This window comes from Lygodium microphyllum, chromosome 7 (genome assembly GCF_053477565.2).
Source record: "Lygodium microphyllum isolate KBCC chromosome 7, Lygodium_microphyllum_v1.1.10, whole genome shotgun sequence".
In the NCBI taxonomy this organism is placed as follows: Eukaryota; Viridiplantae; Streptophyta; class Polypodiopsida; order Schizaeales; family Lygodiaceae; genus Lygodium; species Lygodium microphyllum.
In genome coordinates this window covers 7,921,301-7,938,077 of record NC_141141.1, presented here as the reverse complement: position 1 = coordinate 7,938,077, position 16,777 = coordinate 7,921,301, and the positions used below count along the sequence as shown (strand labels likewise).

General features: G+C 43.9%; 1 protein-coding gene across 1 annotated transcript in view; it reads left to right on the top strand.

Moving 5' to 3' along the window:
- Window positions 1-1,286: 1,286 nt before the first annotated feature.
- The window catches only part of LOC148033156 (ubiquitin carboxyl-terminal hydrolase 3-like), a 56,964-nt gene continuing 41,473 nt past the window's right edge, over window positions 1,287-16,777 (top strand). The window contains exon 1 of the mRNA XM_087681027.1: window positions 1,287-1,516. Within this exon, the coding sequence (XP_087537153.1) occupies window positions 1,400-1,516 (117 nt within the window). The 5' untranslated portion in view covers window positions 1,287-1,399. The remainder of the gene's footprint in view (window positions 1,517-16,777) is intronic.

Here is a 16,777-nt window from a genome sequence, read left to right as displayed (position 1 = left end):
ACACACAGAAAGGGTTACAAATATGCACACATGCATACATGCAAATGCATACATCCACACACAAATGTATATATGTACACATACACACATGTATATAGATATGTACACATACATACACATGCACACATATGAGGTGAAGAAATTTGAGAGATAGGAGGAAAAAGAAAGGATAGAAAATAAAAATGATAAGAGAAAGAGAGAGGAAACATATTTAGGAGATTATATAAATAGACACACATGTATTAGACACACGTAGATGTTTGTACACACACACATACGTATGTACGTATATAGATATGCACACACATCATCATAGAAAAAATAAGGAGAGAAAAAAAGAAAAAAAAGTGTGTATCACACACACACACACATGAGAGAGAGAGAGAGAGAGAGAGAGAGAGAGAGAGAGAGAGAGAGAGAGAGAGAGAGAGAGAGAGAGAGAGTGTGTGTGTGTGTGTGTAGTAATTCTCAATATAGTTTATGGGTTGTCAAATTTAGGTAATGTTGTAACCTCAATGCACGAGGATAATATGCATGCCATCAAAGTAAATAAAAATCACCATTAAATGATAGGCTCAATATGTGAGAATAATATGCATGCCATGATAAGTTCAATGTGAATAGAGATCACCATTAAATGTGTTTGTCTTTGAGAAACTTTGAGAAATGGTTATAAGGGTTCTTTAGAGGTATAGTTTAGGTTTCATCCTATTAATGTTGCCAACATCTTCCACTCCCTATATATCAATGAGTGCCACATCCATATATATTGTAATTTTGCGCATTCAACATTGTATTAGTCTAAGTTGCTGAAGCTTTCAAAGTTTGGATTATGTTCCTTATATTAACTTTCCATAAGTTCTCTTGCCACATGAAATGTGCTTTTGAACAACGGCGTGAACTAGTGCCAGGAGAATCTGTACCTAGTGTAAAAGTTAAACAAAATCATGGAACTCGTATGACTTGCCAAAATAGGGTGTATTGGTCTCTTTGCATTGATTCTTCACACACTTATTTGCTCTCCCTCCAGGAGAAATGGACACGTGCAATCGAAGTGCTTTGAGGTAGTGGGAGTGGTTCCCTTTCATTGATTAGAGGATGAGTTTTGGCCTGGGTATGATTAGTGGAGTGTATGTCCACCTTGCATGTCCGCTAAGTCGACGAAGTCATAAGTCGTTGCGGTCTCTACGCGTGGACACACACGTACAAATTTGTATGGCTTTGGCTAGATGAGCATGTGGATATTCCTTGTACAAAAGAGGAGGTGCTCAAGGTTTTGTAGACGAAATGTTACTGCTGTCTACCTTTAGGAAGAGCTGTTTGTGTGGAAACAGGCCAAACAATAAGTACTATCATCATCGCCATTGCCATTACGCACCATCGCACGCGCAGCAGAAGGATGGGGATAACTGGATCGAAACTGGAGAAAGCGCTTGGCGACCAATTTCCGGAAGGAGAGCGCTACTTCGGCCTCGAGAATTTCGGCAATACTTGCTATTGCAACAGCGTTCTTCAGGTGCGCTCCATCTTTTCTGGCTTTCTTCCTGCGATCTTCCCTTTGCTGCGTTTTGCATATGCGGTCATATGCATTGCCAATGATTCTGTTGCTGTCCCTGGAGTTCCCTTTTTCGCGCTGGTTATGGTTAATGAGCGATTGACCTCAGCTGATCTGAAATACAGCTATGCTATGAATGCAGCGTTGTTTTTCGGTTAGGTCTTTGATGCTATAAGGTGAAATCTTGTATCAGGCTTGTACCGCTTGCCAGTGATGCAATCAAATCCATGTCTATGTCATAACAAGTAGTCCATTACTGTTGGCATTGGATGGAAGTCCCAGAGCTTCTCAGTGGGAAGGCCGCTTTGATGAACATGCCCTGTGAATTCTTCGTAACCAAGTTCCTTCAAAAGACTGTTACAACGCTGGAAGTCACCAGGGATAACTCGAAGAAACAAGCAGTTTGCCAGTGAGAAGGCTAGCTGTTATTATGCTTTATCAAACGGCTCTATGTTTTCTGTTGCAGCCGAAAATTCCTCCAAAAGCTTGTTACAAGCATTGGAAGTCATCTGTTTAACCTTGAAGAAATATAGGGTTTTACGTGGTAGCTCTGTCCTGATTGATGCATTATAGAATCTGGAGTTGCTTGTCTACAGATTGGGAAATATATTGTACCGACATGTTTGCTTTGTTTAGCTAGATATAGGGGTTTAAGAACTTGCAAGCTCACCTGATTTTGTTGTTGAAGTGATCCTTGTAGATAAGGAAGATCTCTGTAGCAGAGATGCTCAGGTCTTTTGTATGTGGATGGTAGATTGTGATAAAACGTTATAGATAGAGATTCCAAGCTAGAGACCATTTCATTCTCTGAGAACAGAAAATTGTATTACTAAATTCCCCTTGGGACAAAGTATCCCAAGCGTAATAGCACAGGAGTGCCGTTCCACCCCCTTGGGAATGGGGGAATGTGTTCTACCCCCTAAAAAAGACTAGGGAACAGGGGAATCTGAAGGGGGAACATCCTGCAAAGGGAACTGCTAGGGAAACATGAAGGGGAATGCAAAAGGGAATGTCCAATCTGCTGTTCCACCAAAGGGGAATGTGGGACTTCACTGTAAATTATTGGGAAAGAGAAAAAATCTCACATGTTGCTTTTGCCCCCCCCCCCCCCCCCCCCTCCATAGCCATATGCCATAGCAATTGTTGCACTCAAATACGTACACAACTCTCCCCCTCCCCGTCCCCCTCCCCCTCCCCCTCCCCCTCCCCCCAACCCCCAAACAACTTGTGCCACTTTCAGCTATCTTGATTTCTTGACTCTTTCATCTAGTTTGATCTTAGATTATCATTTATTTTGGGTCTTATGTTCTGTTTAGATGTAACTGATGTAACCATGGTGTATGAAAATGCTTAACCGTGGGCGTATCAACGTATGCAAACAAACTGGATAAGTAGTGAAAATGCTGCTTATTTGACTTTCAAAGCTTTCCCATAGCGGGAGTTGTAAGCAAAAAGAGAGAGAGAGAGGAAGCAAAAGATGAAGGAAGAATATTGCACTGATTGAAGAAGAATATTGATACGATGATGATGGATTGATCAGTCCCTACACGCAGCCCAAAGTGTTAGTGAGGGCACTAGATCAAGTTGATGACGATGGCAGCACCAAGTACCGAGAGTTGGAGCATTCACTTGCAAAGGGAAAGATTGAAGATTGAAGAGTGTGTGTATCTACCAAGTGGAGGGCTGGCTATAAATAGCCATAAATGCCCAAATTTGGCCAACGTGCATTGGCGGAGACCAAAAATACTGGCCGACCAGCAATAATGCTAGTCACATAGAAAGAAATGCCAGAAAAAATAGGTGATATCCTAGAAAAATCCTAGATGACAAAGATAATGTCTGGCGGGTGTAGGCAGATTGTGGAAAGTAGTAATTGGCGTAGGAATTCACACAAGAAGCCAACAAGTAAAGAAAATGCACCTAAATTGCAAAAGCTCCTATATCTCCGTGGTATTGTGTGGAGTTGAAGTTTCTACACCAATTGAGAAGAAATAAAATTGTGAGTAGAGTCATGATTGAATAAAACAATAACTTCTTGGTGATGAGGACGAGCGGAAGCAGAGAGCACGCATATCAATCGAGGTGCTGAATAGTGAAAGAGTGTGAGAGTGAGTTGAGCGGAAGCAAAGAGAGCACACACATCAATCGAGGTACTGAACAGTGCTAAATAGTAAGAGAGTGTGAGAGTAAGTCGATTGATAGGTGTATACCAGTGTGGTGCACACAAAGAATAAAAGAATGTATTTATACTTGGGATACGGTACATTTACACCCGCTAGGGTGAGTTTACGTGTGTGAAGTAATATATACACGGGAGATACACGAGAGAGCGTAAAGGGCCTTTACACCTAACAACCTCCCACTTAAAGATCCTAAGCGAACCTTTAACCGACTCTCACAAGTCTAATGCAATGCTCATGTTGAGCCTTCGCAAGACTTTTAGTGAGAACATCTGCAGGGTTATCCTGTGATTTGATCTTAGTCAGAGTGACTAGACCATCATTCAGAACCTGTCTGATAAAATGATACCGAACATCAATATGTTATCTGCGCCTGTCATGTGCGACCGTTGTCTGCACTTGTCGACTGAGTGTTGGCTATGGTATGCACTTGTCAACTGTGAGTGCTGCTTGCGTCTATTAACTGCGAGTGTTACCTGTCACGTCTACCAGCTTGGACCGTTAAGCTCTAATACTAGTATGATGAGGACGAGCGGAAGCACAGAGAGAATACACATTAATTGAGGTACTGAACAGTGAGTGTGTCGACCATTAGGTGTGTACCAGTGTGGTACACACATAGAATAAAAGAATGTATTTACACTTAGGATACGGTACACTTACATCCGCTAGGGTGAGTTTACATGTGTGAAGTAATATATATACGGGAGATAATATATATATGGGGGATACATGGGAGAGCGTGTAATGTACCCGCCTTTATTACATGACGAGTAACGTTTTAGTAGTCGCCCAGAGTTTACCTTCTAGCTGTCGCCATCTGTACTTTGACCAGAATGATCGGATTTTGTCCAGCTCTATAACCCTAGGTCTATCCCATAGGGGAAGCGTCCTGCTGTTACCCACGAAGGATTGACCACTTGAAGGTTCCTAATTGACCTAATAGTCACCCATCAACAACTAGCTCACATCTGGAGGTGTCCTTTGAGAGGCTTCTTGTTCGAAAGGAGTGACTGCCATTACCCTTGGTTCATGGAGTACAACACTTTTTTTTAGTAGCAGACTAAGGATTTATGAAATCCCTTGCAGTGCTCTGGCACAGTTGCCGTACCTTTTCCCTAAGATAATTTATAGTTCGTGTTTTGAGACCAAACCCTAAGTAAGTCATTGAATGAGCCCTTCCTAGAGTTTCTTCCTAGCGTTTGTTTTTGGGGAAACCTCTCGGCTAACTGAGACCACCTTGCCATAGGATTGGATTTGTCGGGAATCCATCCACCTGCTTCCCTCTATGGAAGTTCTTAGTTACCTAATTACCTACCACATTTCATGAAACATATAGAAATAGCTTGATTAATTAAAAAGAATCCTTTTATACACAGTTGTTTGTTTGCTTAATGTACTCACGGACATACAATGAGAATGAAACAATTTCACTTGATTATATTCCCTAATGTGTGTTCTCCCGCCTATACAGGAGAAAAATTACAATTTTACGTGCTGCCTCATCTGGCGTATCTACATGTCACCAAGATCAAATCCATCTATAGCTAGCGTTTTTAGATGTCCCAAGTAGAACTTGGGTCATACAAGGGACCAAGTAGTTTCTAGATGCGTAAGGGATTTACTAACCAGAGCCCTCTTGGCACCTTAACCACCTCCTACTTAATATGATCCCTGCTCGGAGACCTCTCGCCATTGGAGTCAGTCCATATTTCCGTGGCGGTAAAAACATCCCCTCTTGTTATGGGGATTTAGCACCTATCCTTGGGGGAGGTATAGGGCTCCTCTATTTATATCTGTTCCAATACTTAATTCAATCAGGATCTAATCTAGAAAATCATAAACAATATTGATGTCTTTAAGCAATTGTGACTTTAAACACTCGTGCAACTTTCAAGTGATGATTAATCTCGTAGCAATCGACCTTTGAAATTCACGCAGTGAGCTCTTCCCCTAGGATATCTAGATTTTGGGGTCTCTAACCTCTCAGTTTAAGGTTTATAATGACATTCTTGTAACCAAGTTTCTTGGCCTTAAGTCCGTTTCTTCAACTTAGAGATATTTCCGGTCTTAAAATCTTCTATCAAAGCTTCTAGATTAAACTAAATCCTTGACTAATTTCTTCGGGGTTCGTTCTTAATAAATCCGTCTTGAAAAATTTCTCATGATTTCTTGAGTTCTGGAATTTCGTAGTTTCCCTAATAGTTTCTAGCCTATAAGATTTTCTAATAGTTTACCAAGTGAATACTCTAAGATTGCAATATTTCTTAAGAGACTTATATTATTTCTATTGAATTCGGATAGAAATTTTTAGAAAAAACTTGTGGTATCAAAATTAGTAAAGAATTGTTATCCGCGCCCGTGACTCCGTTAGTGACTTCCGTGCTCGCAACTCCAACTATTGCTTTCACGTTAGTAGGGTCATTCGTGATTTCCGCTTTTGAATTCTTTTTCTTTGGGGCCATGACGGAAATATGATTCGTAGAAGAAGCAGAATACGACAGTAATACCGATTAGCAAGGGTGTAAGACTCTCGATGATGATGATGCTTATTGCGAGATTCAATGATGTAGGCCTCGCGGATGGTTCTTGCCTCGTGGAGAGCAATACTTCTCTCTCTCTAGTAGAGGTATGACTTCTAACCGGACTGATAGAATAGGATAAAGTTCTTTCAGTGTCTTCTCTTCTCGGATTAGAGTAGAAGGGGATGAGAGACCTTCAGTGTATCTCCTTCCTTGGGTTGAATGGAATGATGTTTCTTTCTCTCGCGGAATAGAGCCTTCTCCTTCTCAATCAACGTCTCGTCCTCGTTAATATTGCTCTTGTTCCCTTTCCTTGTCATCCCTAAGTCCTCAATCTATAATTTTGCAGGGGGAGGGGGCAAAAGAGAGGACGCTTGCTTTTTAGCGTTTTTCGATGACATCATCGATGACAAAGAGAGAACGCTTTTTTTTAGTGCTTTTAATGACATCAGAGAGGGAGCTCTGTTTTTGTAGTGCGAAGATAAAACTTTACGAATATATGGGTGAGCACCGCGTGGCGGCCGTCACTCCAAGGCTTACGACTAAGACGGTGATCAAGACATAGACCTTGGCATGTTGGCCTTGGGATACTTGGCAACAGACTATAAGGGCTTCGTTGGCGCCGTTGGCTGCGCGCGAGAAGCTCCCACTAGCTTGTAGGAAAATCTTCCTGGGAGGTCACCCATCACGGTAGTGTCGTCACCCAAGTGCACTTAACTGCCAAGTGACTATCCACTAGGCTAGTTCTTTTTGTTGTTCCATATTACAAACATAGTTTTAATAAGCTAGTCTTGGGAGGGTCTCCCAAGTCTTTCTTCCATGAATTGGCATATAATACCTCATTAATAATAATTATTATCTTTATAATGAGAGTCAGTTTCATAATTAGAGCTAGTGTTTTTTTTATAAAAAAATGTGCAACATAAATCAATTTTCTTGTGACTTGGCCCTTTTCACAATGAATATGAGCATCATTGGGAATTAATCCAAGTCACATTCTTGAATCTTGTAGGACAATAAGTGACCACACAAGGAGAAGTAGGGAAACCAAAGATTCAATTAGCGAAAGCTTCTCGAATCGCTAAAGGTTTAAGAAAAAGCTCACCTGTATACCTAATCAAATTTAATAAGATTAAACATGATAAAGAAGTCGAAGATGAACCGTCATGGCTAAGGGAATATGTTGATGTATTTCCTGAAGAATTAACTAAACTTCCACCACAGAGAGAAGTTGACCACGAAATTAAGCTAGTACTAGGAGCTGTACTAGTTGTAAATCGACCATATTGAATGTCCATTCGGGAGGCCATAGAACTAAAGGAACGACTCAAACAACTCTTAGATCAGGGATACATTAGACCCAATAACTCACCGTGGGGAGCTCCGGTGTTATTTCAAAAAAAGGACGGGACTCTCCGGCTTTGCATTGATTATCGAGGGCTAAATCAGGTAATGATCAAGAATAAGTATCCGATTCCAAGGATTGATGAACTACTTGATCGACTACAAGGAGTGAAGATTTTCTCCAAGATTGATCTCAAATCAAGGTATTACCAGATTAGAATCAAGCAAGAAGATATACCAAAAACCACTTTTAGCACAAGGTACGGTCATTACGAGTTTATCGTAATGTCATTTGGATTAACAAATGCCCCTACTACCTTGAATAGATTAATGCAAGATATATTTAGACCTTATCTTGATGATTTCATCGTTATATTCTTTGACGACATCTTAACATATTCCAAGGATAAAGGAAGTCACAAGTCACAACTGTGGACAGTTCTTGAGACAATGCAAACTCACAAGTTGTATGCTAAGAAGAAGAAGAAGTATGCGTTCTTCAGGGTTTATAGTTTCAGCAGAGGGAATTTCAATAGATTCGGCCAAGGTCAAGGATATACAAGATTGGCCTTCTCCAACCACCGTAAGTGAAGTTCGTAGCTTTTTGGGTTTAACAGGATGGTATCGGATCTTTATCAAGAATTATGCTTTGATTGTTGCACCCTGCACCGACCTACTCAAGAAGAAAGTTGCTATTAAATGGATCCAAGTTGAATGGTTTAGCTTTGACAAGCTCAAGCTAAGCTTAGTCACAGCCCCGATTCTCAAACTACCCAATCTTAGCAAAGAATTCGAAGTGACTGATGCAAGTTTTCTTGCCTTGGGATGTATACTCATGCATGAAGGACATTCAATAGCATATTCCTTCAGAAAATTGAAGACTGACGAGAGAAATTATGCTACTCATGACTTGGAATTACTTGCAATTATCCACGCTCTTAAGTTATAAAGACACTATCTACTTGGGAAGAAATTCTCATTGGTAACAGATCATAAAAGTCTTAAATAGATATTCACTCAACCAAATCTAAATATGAGGCAACATCGGTGGATCGAAGTCTTGCAAGAATATGATTTTGAGATCAAATATAGACCAGGCAAAGAGAATGTAGTTGCAGATGCTTTAAGCTGCAAATCATTTCTCAATACACTTATCTCAAAAGAACCTCCTAAAGCTCAAACACTAACTACAATGATATCAATGCCTAGTAATCCCATCATCGAGCTAGCCAAGGAGAAGGTGAATAATGTGTCAGAAGTGGAGCAGCGGTGAAAGCATAAACATGTGCTGAAATAAACTGCTGAAACACAAGACAAAAAGAGAAAAGAAAAGAACACGATACAGATGAGAACTCAGATGTATGCACGGGAAATGGAATCCATATATCTGAACACGAGACAGTCGCATACAACAGTGAGTCACTGGCTGCGTGGGCACTGGCACTGGCTCCTCTCTCCACAAAGTCTGCAGATGGTGAAGATGAAGTGACTGACTGAGGAGGAGCCACTGAGTATAAATAGCCTGAAAAAGTGGGGAGCAATAATGCTGGTCGGACAGCATTAATGCTGGCCGACTGGTGCATAAAAATGCTCCACTGGCATAAAATGCCACACTAGAAAAAACCTAAAATACCTAATAAAAATGCCCAGCCCAGATCAAGCTCAGACTCACACATGAGCTGATAAATACTCTGCTAACACCCTCTCTCAGATCATGAGTGATCTGATACAATACAATAGTACAATGAAAAGGGATCATAAACTATACAACAGAGAACCACCAAGTAGAACCATGGATACCCAAGCAGTGGGTGATCAAGCCACCACCAAGGTGCCTCGGAGAAAACCTGATGTTGATGTCGATCGTACCAAACACCTGAAAATAGAGAAGATCATAGCATGTCTCTGTGTCTATCACCAATATCTTGCAGTAGCATACAAGTCCATCCTGTCAAAAATGCCCCTGAACATAGGTGACCATGGATTCCCCGCCTTTGGCCAGACCGCCAAAGTGTCCCCTCATGTGAGCTCCAGACGAAAGCCTCCCGCTCTCTGTCAGATAACCAGCTCAGCATGAACCTGGATGTCAATCCCAGCTCCAGGATTTGATTCCGCCAGACTGAAGTCGATGCGTCAGGGACGTCCCTCTCTGGAACCTGTGCACCTGTATAAAAGTATAGATGAGGTGCGGCTGCCCCATCTGAACACCCGCTCACACTCCCTCTCTGGCACAAGAGAGTCGTGAGGGATGACCTCATCACCACTAGAAAGCAGCCGAGGAAGGGGCCACCAAGCCCTTCCCACGATCTGAAGAAGAGGATCCCTTCCGCGCCTTGGACTTCACCTTGGTCGGAGGATTGGAATCGGAGTCTGATGAAGGAGAGGACTCATCGGTAGAGTCAGCATCCCGCTTCGTCTTCTGCTCCTTCTTCCTGGAAGCCGCTAACTTCTCGCAGTCCTTCCGCAAATGTCCCTTCTTGCCACAGTGGTAACACTGGGCCTTCGACTTCGTCTTCCCGTTACCCCTCGCTGAAGCTACATAAGCCTCACCTCCATAATGTGCCGGAAGCCGCCCCTGTAATCTCAAGGATGCCTCATGCAACTTATCATCAGGGGAAGTGCACGGAGGAGCCATATGGAGAGGAGAAGAAGAGAAGTAGAGAAGAGATGGAATGTAGAGAGGAAACACAGCCAAAACACAAGCACAGACTGCAGAAAATGAGAGTTCACATGCAATATAACCCAAAATCTGATCAATAGAAGACAAAATCTGTTGCAGAAAGTCAAAAAATCAGTCAAAAACTGCCAAAAACAGCAAAAACGGCCTGAAGTAACAGTCACCCAGCCACGAGAGATGTTGAATCAGCAAAACGCAGGCTGTAAACTGGAGAAAAACAGGTAGAAAACTGTCGCCAGCAGCTGCAGATGAAAAACGCAGGCAGTAGAGGGTGCGGAGGCAGCAGGCGATGGCAAAACTGCAAAAAACGCAGGCTGAAAACAGCCCCAAAACAGAGGCAGCAGGCGATGGCAAAACTGCAAAAAACGCAGGCTGAAAACAGCCCCAAAACAGGTCGCCTGGCTGCGACAGTAGTCGTCTGATCAGCAGGGGTACAAAACAGTCCTGAAATCAGCAAGAAAACACAGCAGAAACACAAATCCTGAAAACTGATACCATGTCAGAAGTGGAGCAGCGGTGAAAGCATAAACATGTGCTGAAATAAACTGCTGAAACACAAGACAAAAAGAGAAAAGAAAAGAACACGATACAGATGAGAACTCAGATGTATGCACGGGAAATGGAATCCATATATCTGAACACGAGACAGTCGCATACAATAGTGAGTCACTGGCTGCGTGGGCACTGGCACTGGCTCCTCTCTCCACAAAGTCTGCAGATGGTGAAGATGAAGTGACTGACTGAGGAGGAGCCACAGAGTATAAATAGGCTGAAAAAGTGGGGAGCAATAATGCTGGTCGGACAGCATTAATGCTGGCCGACTGGTGCATAAAAATGCTCCACTGGCATAAAATGCCACACTAGAAAAAACCTAAAATACCTAATAAAAATGCCTAGCCCAGATCAAGCTCAGACTCACACATGAGCTGACAAATACTCTGCTAACATAATGATCCCAAATATCAGCAACAAATGCTGAAGGAAATTCAGAATAAAGAACAAAATTCTAAGCTTAAGACAAAGTATCTTAACTTCTTTGTTGACGAAGGACTTGTCTACTTCAGGACAAGATTATGTATTTCTTCAAGTTAAGAACTTAAGAAGAAGATACCATGGAAAGCTCATGATTCCCCATTTTCAGGACATCTTGGCTATGCCAAAACGCTCAATGCTGTTGTGAAAAGCTATCATTGGGAGAAGCTCAAAAGTGACGTACTTAAATACGTAACCGAATGCTTGAGTTGCCAATGAATAAAAGCCGAACGAGTTAAGCTGCCAGGAAAGCTACAATCACTTAAAATTCCTCAGATGAAATGGGAATTTATTAGTATGAATTTTGGAGCTGGATTACCCTCAGTTCAAGGAGAATGCCACTTGGGTCGATGAGGTAACCCTTATGAAAGAATACCCCCAGTTTCTCTTGAGATGAGGATATCTCGATTTCTCTAAGGAGGGAAGAATGTAATGTTCCCATTACTAAGTTTATTTTAATGTGCGTATACATTTCACATTTAAAAAAAAACTAGTTGTAATTATGAAACTGACTCTTATTATAAAGATAATAATAATTATTAATGAGGTATTATATGCCAGTTCATGGAAGAAAGACTTGGGAGACCCTCCCAAGACTAGCTTATTAAAACTATGTTTGTAGTATAGAACAACAAAAAGAACTAGCCTAGTGGATAGTCACTTGGCAGTTAAGTGCACTTGGGTGACGACACTGCCGGGATGGGTGCACATTAAAATAAACTAAGTAATGGGGACATTACAAAGCATAAAGGGCCTTTACACTCAACACTTGGCCATTAATATAATCGGTGACCTTTAAAAGATCATGTGGACCAAATACAATTTTTATGGAACATCCATTACAACTGTTCACATTAACAAAGCAATCTTTGGGTAAAAATTTCGAAGAAATGCATGGAGCTTTTCCACTATTTACTAAATCCTTTGAAGTAGACTTCACTTTCTTGTTTTGAGGACACTCTCCACCACTATGAAAGTGCCTTGTCTGATGGCAAGCAAAGCAGCAAGTGACCTTTGGAGCAATCCTTGCTATGAGTTACTTTTCACTCACCATCCTTCTTCTTGTGCAACTTTGAAGGCAATTGGTGAGTTGCTGCTGGGGTAGAAGGTTTCTTTGGCTTGAGGATGGAGGTAGCTTGATGGGATCCACCCATTGACTACCTCCTCAAGTGAATGTAATGGATTGTAGAGCACCTTATTCTGGTAGTCCAGTGGCATTCCAAAAACATAAAGCACATAGAGTAATGCTTACAGATCGTCCAAAGCCTTTGTTTTGCGATGAAGAGCTTCAAATTCTTGTGAATACATGTCCAAGGTCTTCTTTTCCATGTTGAACTCAAACAATTTATCAAAATTTTCAATGTGATTATTCCTTACAAACCGCTTGCAAAAAACGGATGGAAAATCTGTTCATGTTTTTGGCTTGGGGCGTAGCCTTGCCCACCAAGCTCCTTCCTTGAACATGATTTATATCTATTTGATACGTTAAGTGTCATCGAATTGATACAAATCAAAATAATCCCGTGACCATGGATCGATATTGGTCTTGTCACATTTCTTCTTCTCCCCTTCAAAGAAATTAGAATGGAATTGAAGATGCAATGTCCTCGTGGGTGTTGGTACAAATGGAAATGGGGAGTGCACATGTCGGCCAAGTGTTGTTGCGTGTCTTTAATTTGAGCTTGGAGAATCTTCACTAGTGATGAATCTCCATTAGATTTCATGGAAGAAGGCCCTTTGGGACATTGCTTGAGTGTAAGTTCGGGTTTGCCGGATGGGCATCCTCTGTTAGCCTGCTCTTATTCAGTCTCAGTCTGTCATCTCCTGGTTGTGAGCTCCTGTCAGAGTCTGACAGGAGACAGAGGAGCTCTGTCATTGTGTTTTTAGGCTGCTTTAGTCAGCATTCAGCCTTGGGCATTTTACAGCCCAATCTGGGCTGTTTCTGGGCTGTTGGGCAGTCGGACCAGATCTGGCCATAGTCGGCCAGATCTGGCCAGGTCGGCCAGTTTAGCTGGTCGGCCAGTTTGCTGGCTGGGGGGCTATTTATAGCAGCCCCCCCAGTCAGTCCAGCATTCATGCTCTGCAGGTACAGCACTGCTCCCTCCGTCTCCGTCTCCGGCATTGGTGCTGCCTCTGCTTCCAGTCTGTCCTGGTTCCCTCACTGACGCTCCGGGCTGCGTGCAGGGACTGTTCTGTCCATTCCAGTGTATTCAGCATTCATCTCAGTCAGTGCAGACTTTCTTCCTTCATTCTCTGCTTCCTCTCTCCTCTCCTCTGTGTTCGTGTTCTTCTTTCGCTGCGCACTCTCACATGGTATCATTGCCTGATTGAGAGCACGGAGGACGAGAGAAATACCTTACTGCTGCTGCCCACAGTTCCACAACAGCCAGGCGATTCCTTCAGGCGGCTGCCCACAGGTCCATCCCAGCCAGGCGACTGCATCAGAAGGCTGTACAGCCTGCGTTTGCTGTACACAGGGGCTGCCACGTCATCCAGTGACGCAACAACCCTGCGTTTGCTGCCAGGCGACCTCTTCTGCTGCAGGGCGACCTTCCTACAGCCTGCGTTTTGCTGTTTTGCAGGTCGCTTCTACCCCGGCTGCTCCTATCCTGCAGGCGACCTCTGTCTGGGCTTGTTCCCGGTGCTGGTGGTCTCGATTCTGGTGTTTGACATCAGATCTATTTGCGTTTTGCAGATCCAGGTGTTTGTAGGCACTCTCTGCCTGCGTCTTGGTGGTTGGTGACCACATTGCTGGTCCTATTTCGTCAGCGGCACAACTTTCTTTGGTATTTTGCAGATTGGAAGATGTCTTACCAGTTTTCAGGCTTTGAAGACTCAGAGGATGAGCTTCTTTCTCATCATTCCTTTGAGCGGAGGCGGGACTATTGTGAAGTTCGACATCGGGAAGACCCTCCTCGCACTCGTCCCTCTTCAGTCCATGCATCTCAGAGGGTTCCATCTACTGCGAAGGTTTCTTCAGTGAAGACTGCATCAACTGTGTGGATGCCTTCCTTGATTCCCTCTATACAGGTGCCGATTCTCCCTTCCTTTCCGAAGGAAGATAAGTTGGATGGTTCCAACTACTCCCTATGGTCATGCAAGGTGGCTTGCATCCTTGATACCTTTGATCTATGGGAGCTTGTTTCTTCGCCCATCGACCGACCCCCCGTGGATTCGTCCGATGGCACCTCTATGGACCGAGCAGCCTTATGGGATAGGCTCAACTCTCGAGCCCGTTCCTTTCTTTTTATGAGTCTCCATGATTCTGTTCTTGTACATGTTCACAGGTTAAAGACCGCGGCGGAAGTATGGACAAAGCTTGCATCTTTGTATCAGCACAAGACATTTGCCCACAAGATTTCCCTGGAGAAGAAGTTGCGGATGCTCAGTCTTGATGGTTCTTCTTCCATGAAGGAGCACATCACGAAGATGGAGGATATGCGAGGCGAGCTAGCCTCTCTTGGTCGTCTGATATCGTCTGAGGATATGGCGATGATTCTGTTGACTCAGCTGCCATCACCCCGTTATGATGTCTTCTACACCAGCCTCATCACTACGAGAACCCGTGAGACTCTCCTATGGGAGGAGCTTTCCCCGCTTGTCTTGGAGCATGACGAGCGACTCATAGAGGTGGGAGCCAGTGGCTCCACCAAGGCATTTACGGCTACCACAGGTGGTGGCAAGAAGAAGAAACAAAAGAAGGAGAAGTCCAAGGACAAGAAGGAGGAAGATAAGAAGGATGCGAAGGAGAAGAAGCCCAAGTGTCCCCATTGTGGGAAGGGCACTCATCCCGAGGAGAAGTGTTGGCAGAAGTATCCCCATTTGAAGCCTAAGGAGAAGGACTCGAAGGCGGCCCCAGCCACAACAGAATCTGCGTTTGTGCATCTCTTTGTTGAGGAAGACACTGCCCTAGCTTCTACCACACAGGAGAAGCCTTGGCTCGTCGACAGTGGAGCATCTTCACATATGACCTTCCGTTAGGATTGGCTTCAGGATCTTCGTTCCAGAGGGGGTACAATCACCATTGGTGACAATTCTACAGTTCCTGTTCATGGAGTGGGGACTTTACCTATGTTTTCTGACAGGCGGTCTTCCTCCGCCAAAGTTCTCTATGTGCCTGATTTGGGTTTTAACCTATTATCTGTGCATGGTCTTACTCAGTTAGGTACCCGAGTCATTTTTACTCAGGATGCAGTCACAGTGGAGGATGCTTCTACAGGTGATGCTCTTTGGACAGGTACACAGGAGGGTGGGCTTTATACGTTCACAGCCTTGGCTGCGCGGACTTCCCATGAGCTTGGGCTGCTCTGACATGCTCGGTATGGTCATTTGAACCTCGATTCTCTCCGCCGGGCTTCTAGGAGAAAGATGGTGGAGGGACTTCCTGATTTCCCTCCTCTTCACACTTTGTGCCCTAGCTGCTTGAGGGGCAAGCAGCACCGGCAGCCTCACCCGTAGGTTGCTTCTAGGAGGGCTACTTCTCCGCTTGAGTTGGTTCATACCGACCTTTGCGGACCTATGGGCACGGCCTCCCTTGGGAAGGCCAAGTATTTGATGCTGATTGTGGACGACTTTAGTCGTTATGTGTGGCCTTATTTCTTGGAGTATAAGAGCGAGGCGTACTCTCGTTTCTGTGAGTGGCAGGTGTTTGTGGAGACCCAAACAACTTCCAAGGTTCGTGGTGTTCGAGCTGATCACGGTGGAGAGTTCACTTCTCACCTTTTCTCTCGGTTTTGCAGGGATCATGGTATTCGGGTGGAGTATTCCCATCCGAACACACCATCAGAGAATGGTGTGGTGGAGCGTGCGAATTGGACCATGATTGAGATGGCCCGATCTATGCTGGAGCATAGGAGTCTTCCTCATTTCCTTTGGGGTGAGGCGGTGGCTACAGCGGTGCATATACGCAACCGCTCTCCGACTTCGGCGTTACAGAACATGACTCCATATGAGGCTTTCTTTGGAAAGAAGCCTTCCGTGTCCCACTTTCGCATCTTTGGGTGCGATGCTTTTGTCCATGTGGACAAGAAGAAGAGGAAGACGAAGTTCGACTCTAAGTCGAGAAAGCTTATCTTCGTTGGTTATAGTACGACCACGAAGGGATATCGGCTCTACGACCCGACGACTCGGCAGGTTGAGGTGAGCAGGGATGTGATCTTTGATGAGGCTTCGGCCTCTGAGGATCCGATTGATGGTTCTATTACAGATGTTTCTTCATCATCGACGGACCCCCTCCCCCCACCTTCTCTCCCTTCACTTCCTTCCAGGATCACCCTTAGCACCCCCCCTATACCTCCTCCTTCGGCTTCCCTTTCCCCTTTGGTGGATGTGCCTTCGTCTTCTACGAGCTCTTCTACCGCCACTTCGGGATCTTCTCGGGATATACAGCCTTCTTCAGATGCGGAGGATTTACCTTCACTCGGTGAGGGGGAGTCCCTCTCCGATTTGGGTGCTTTACAGGTTCCGG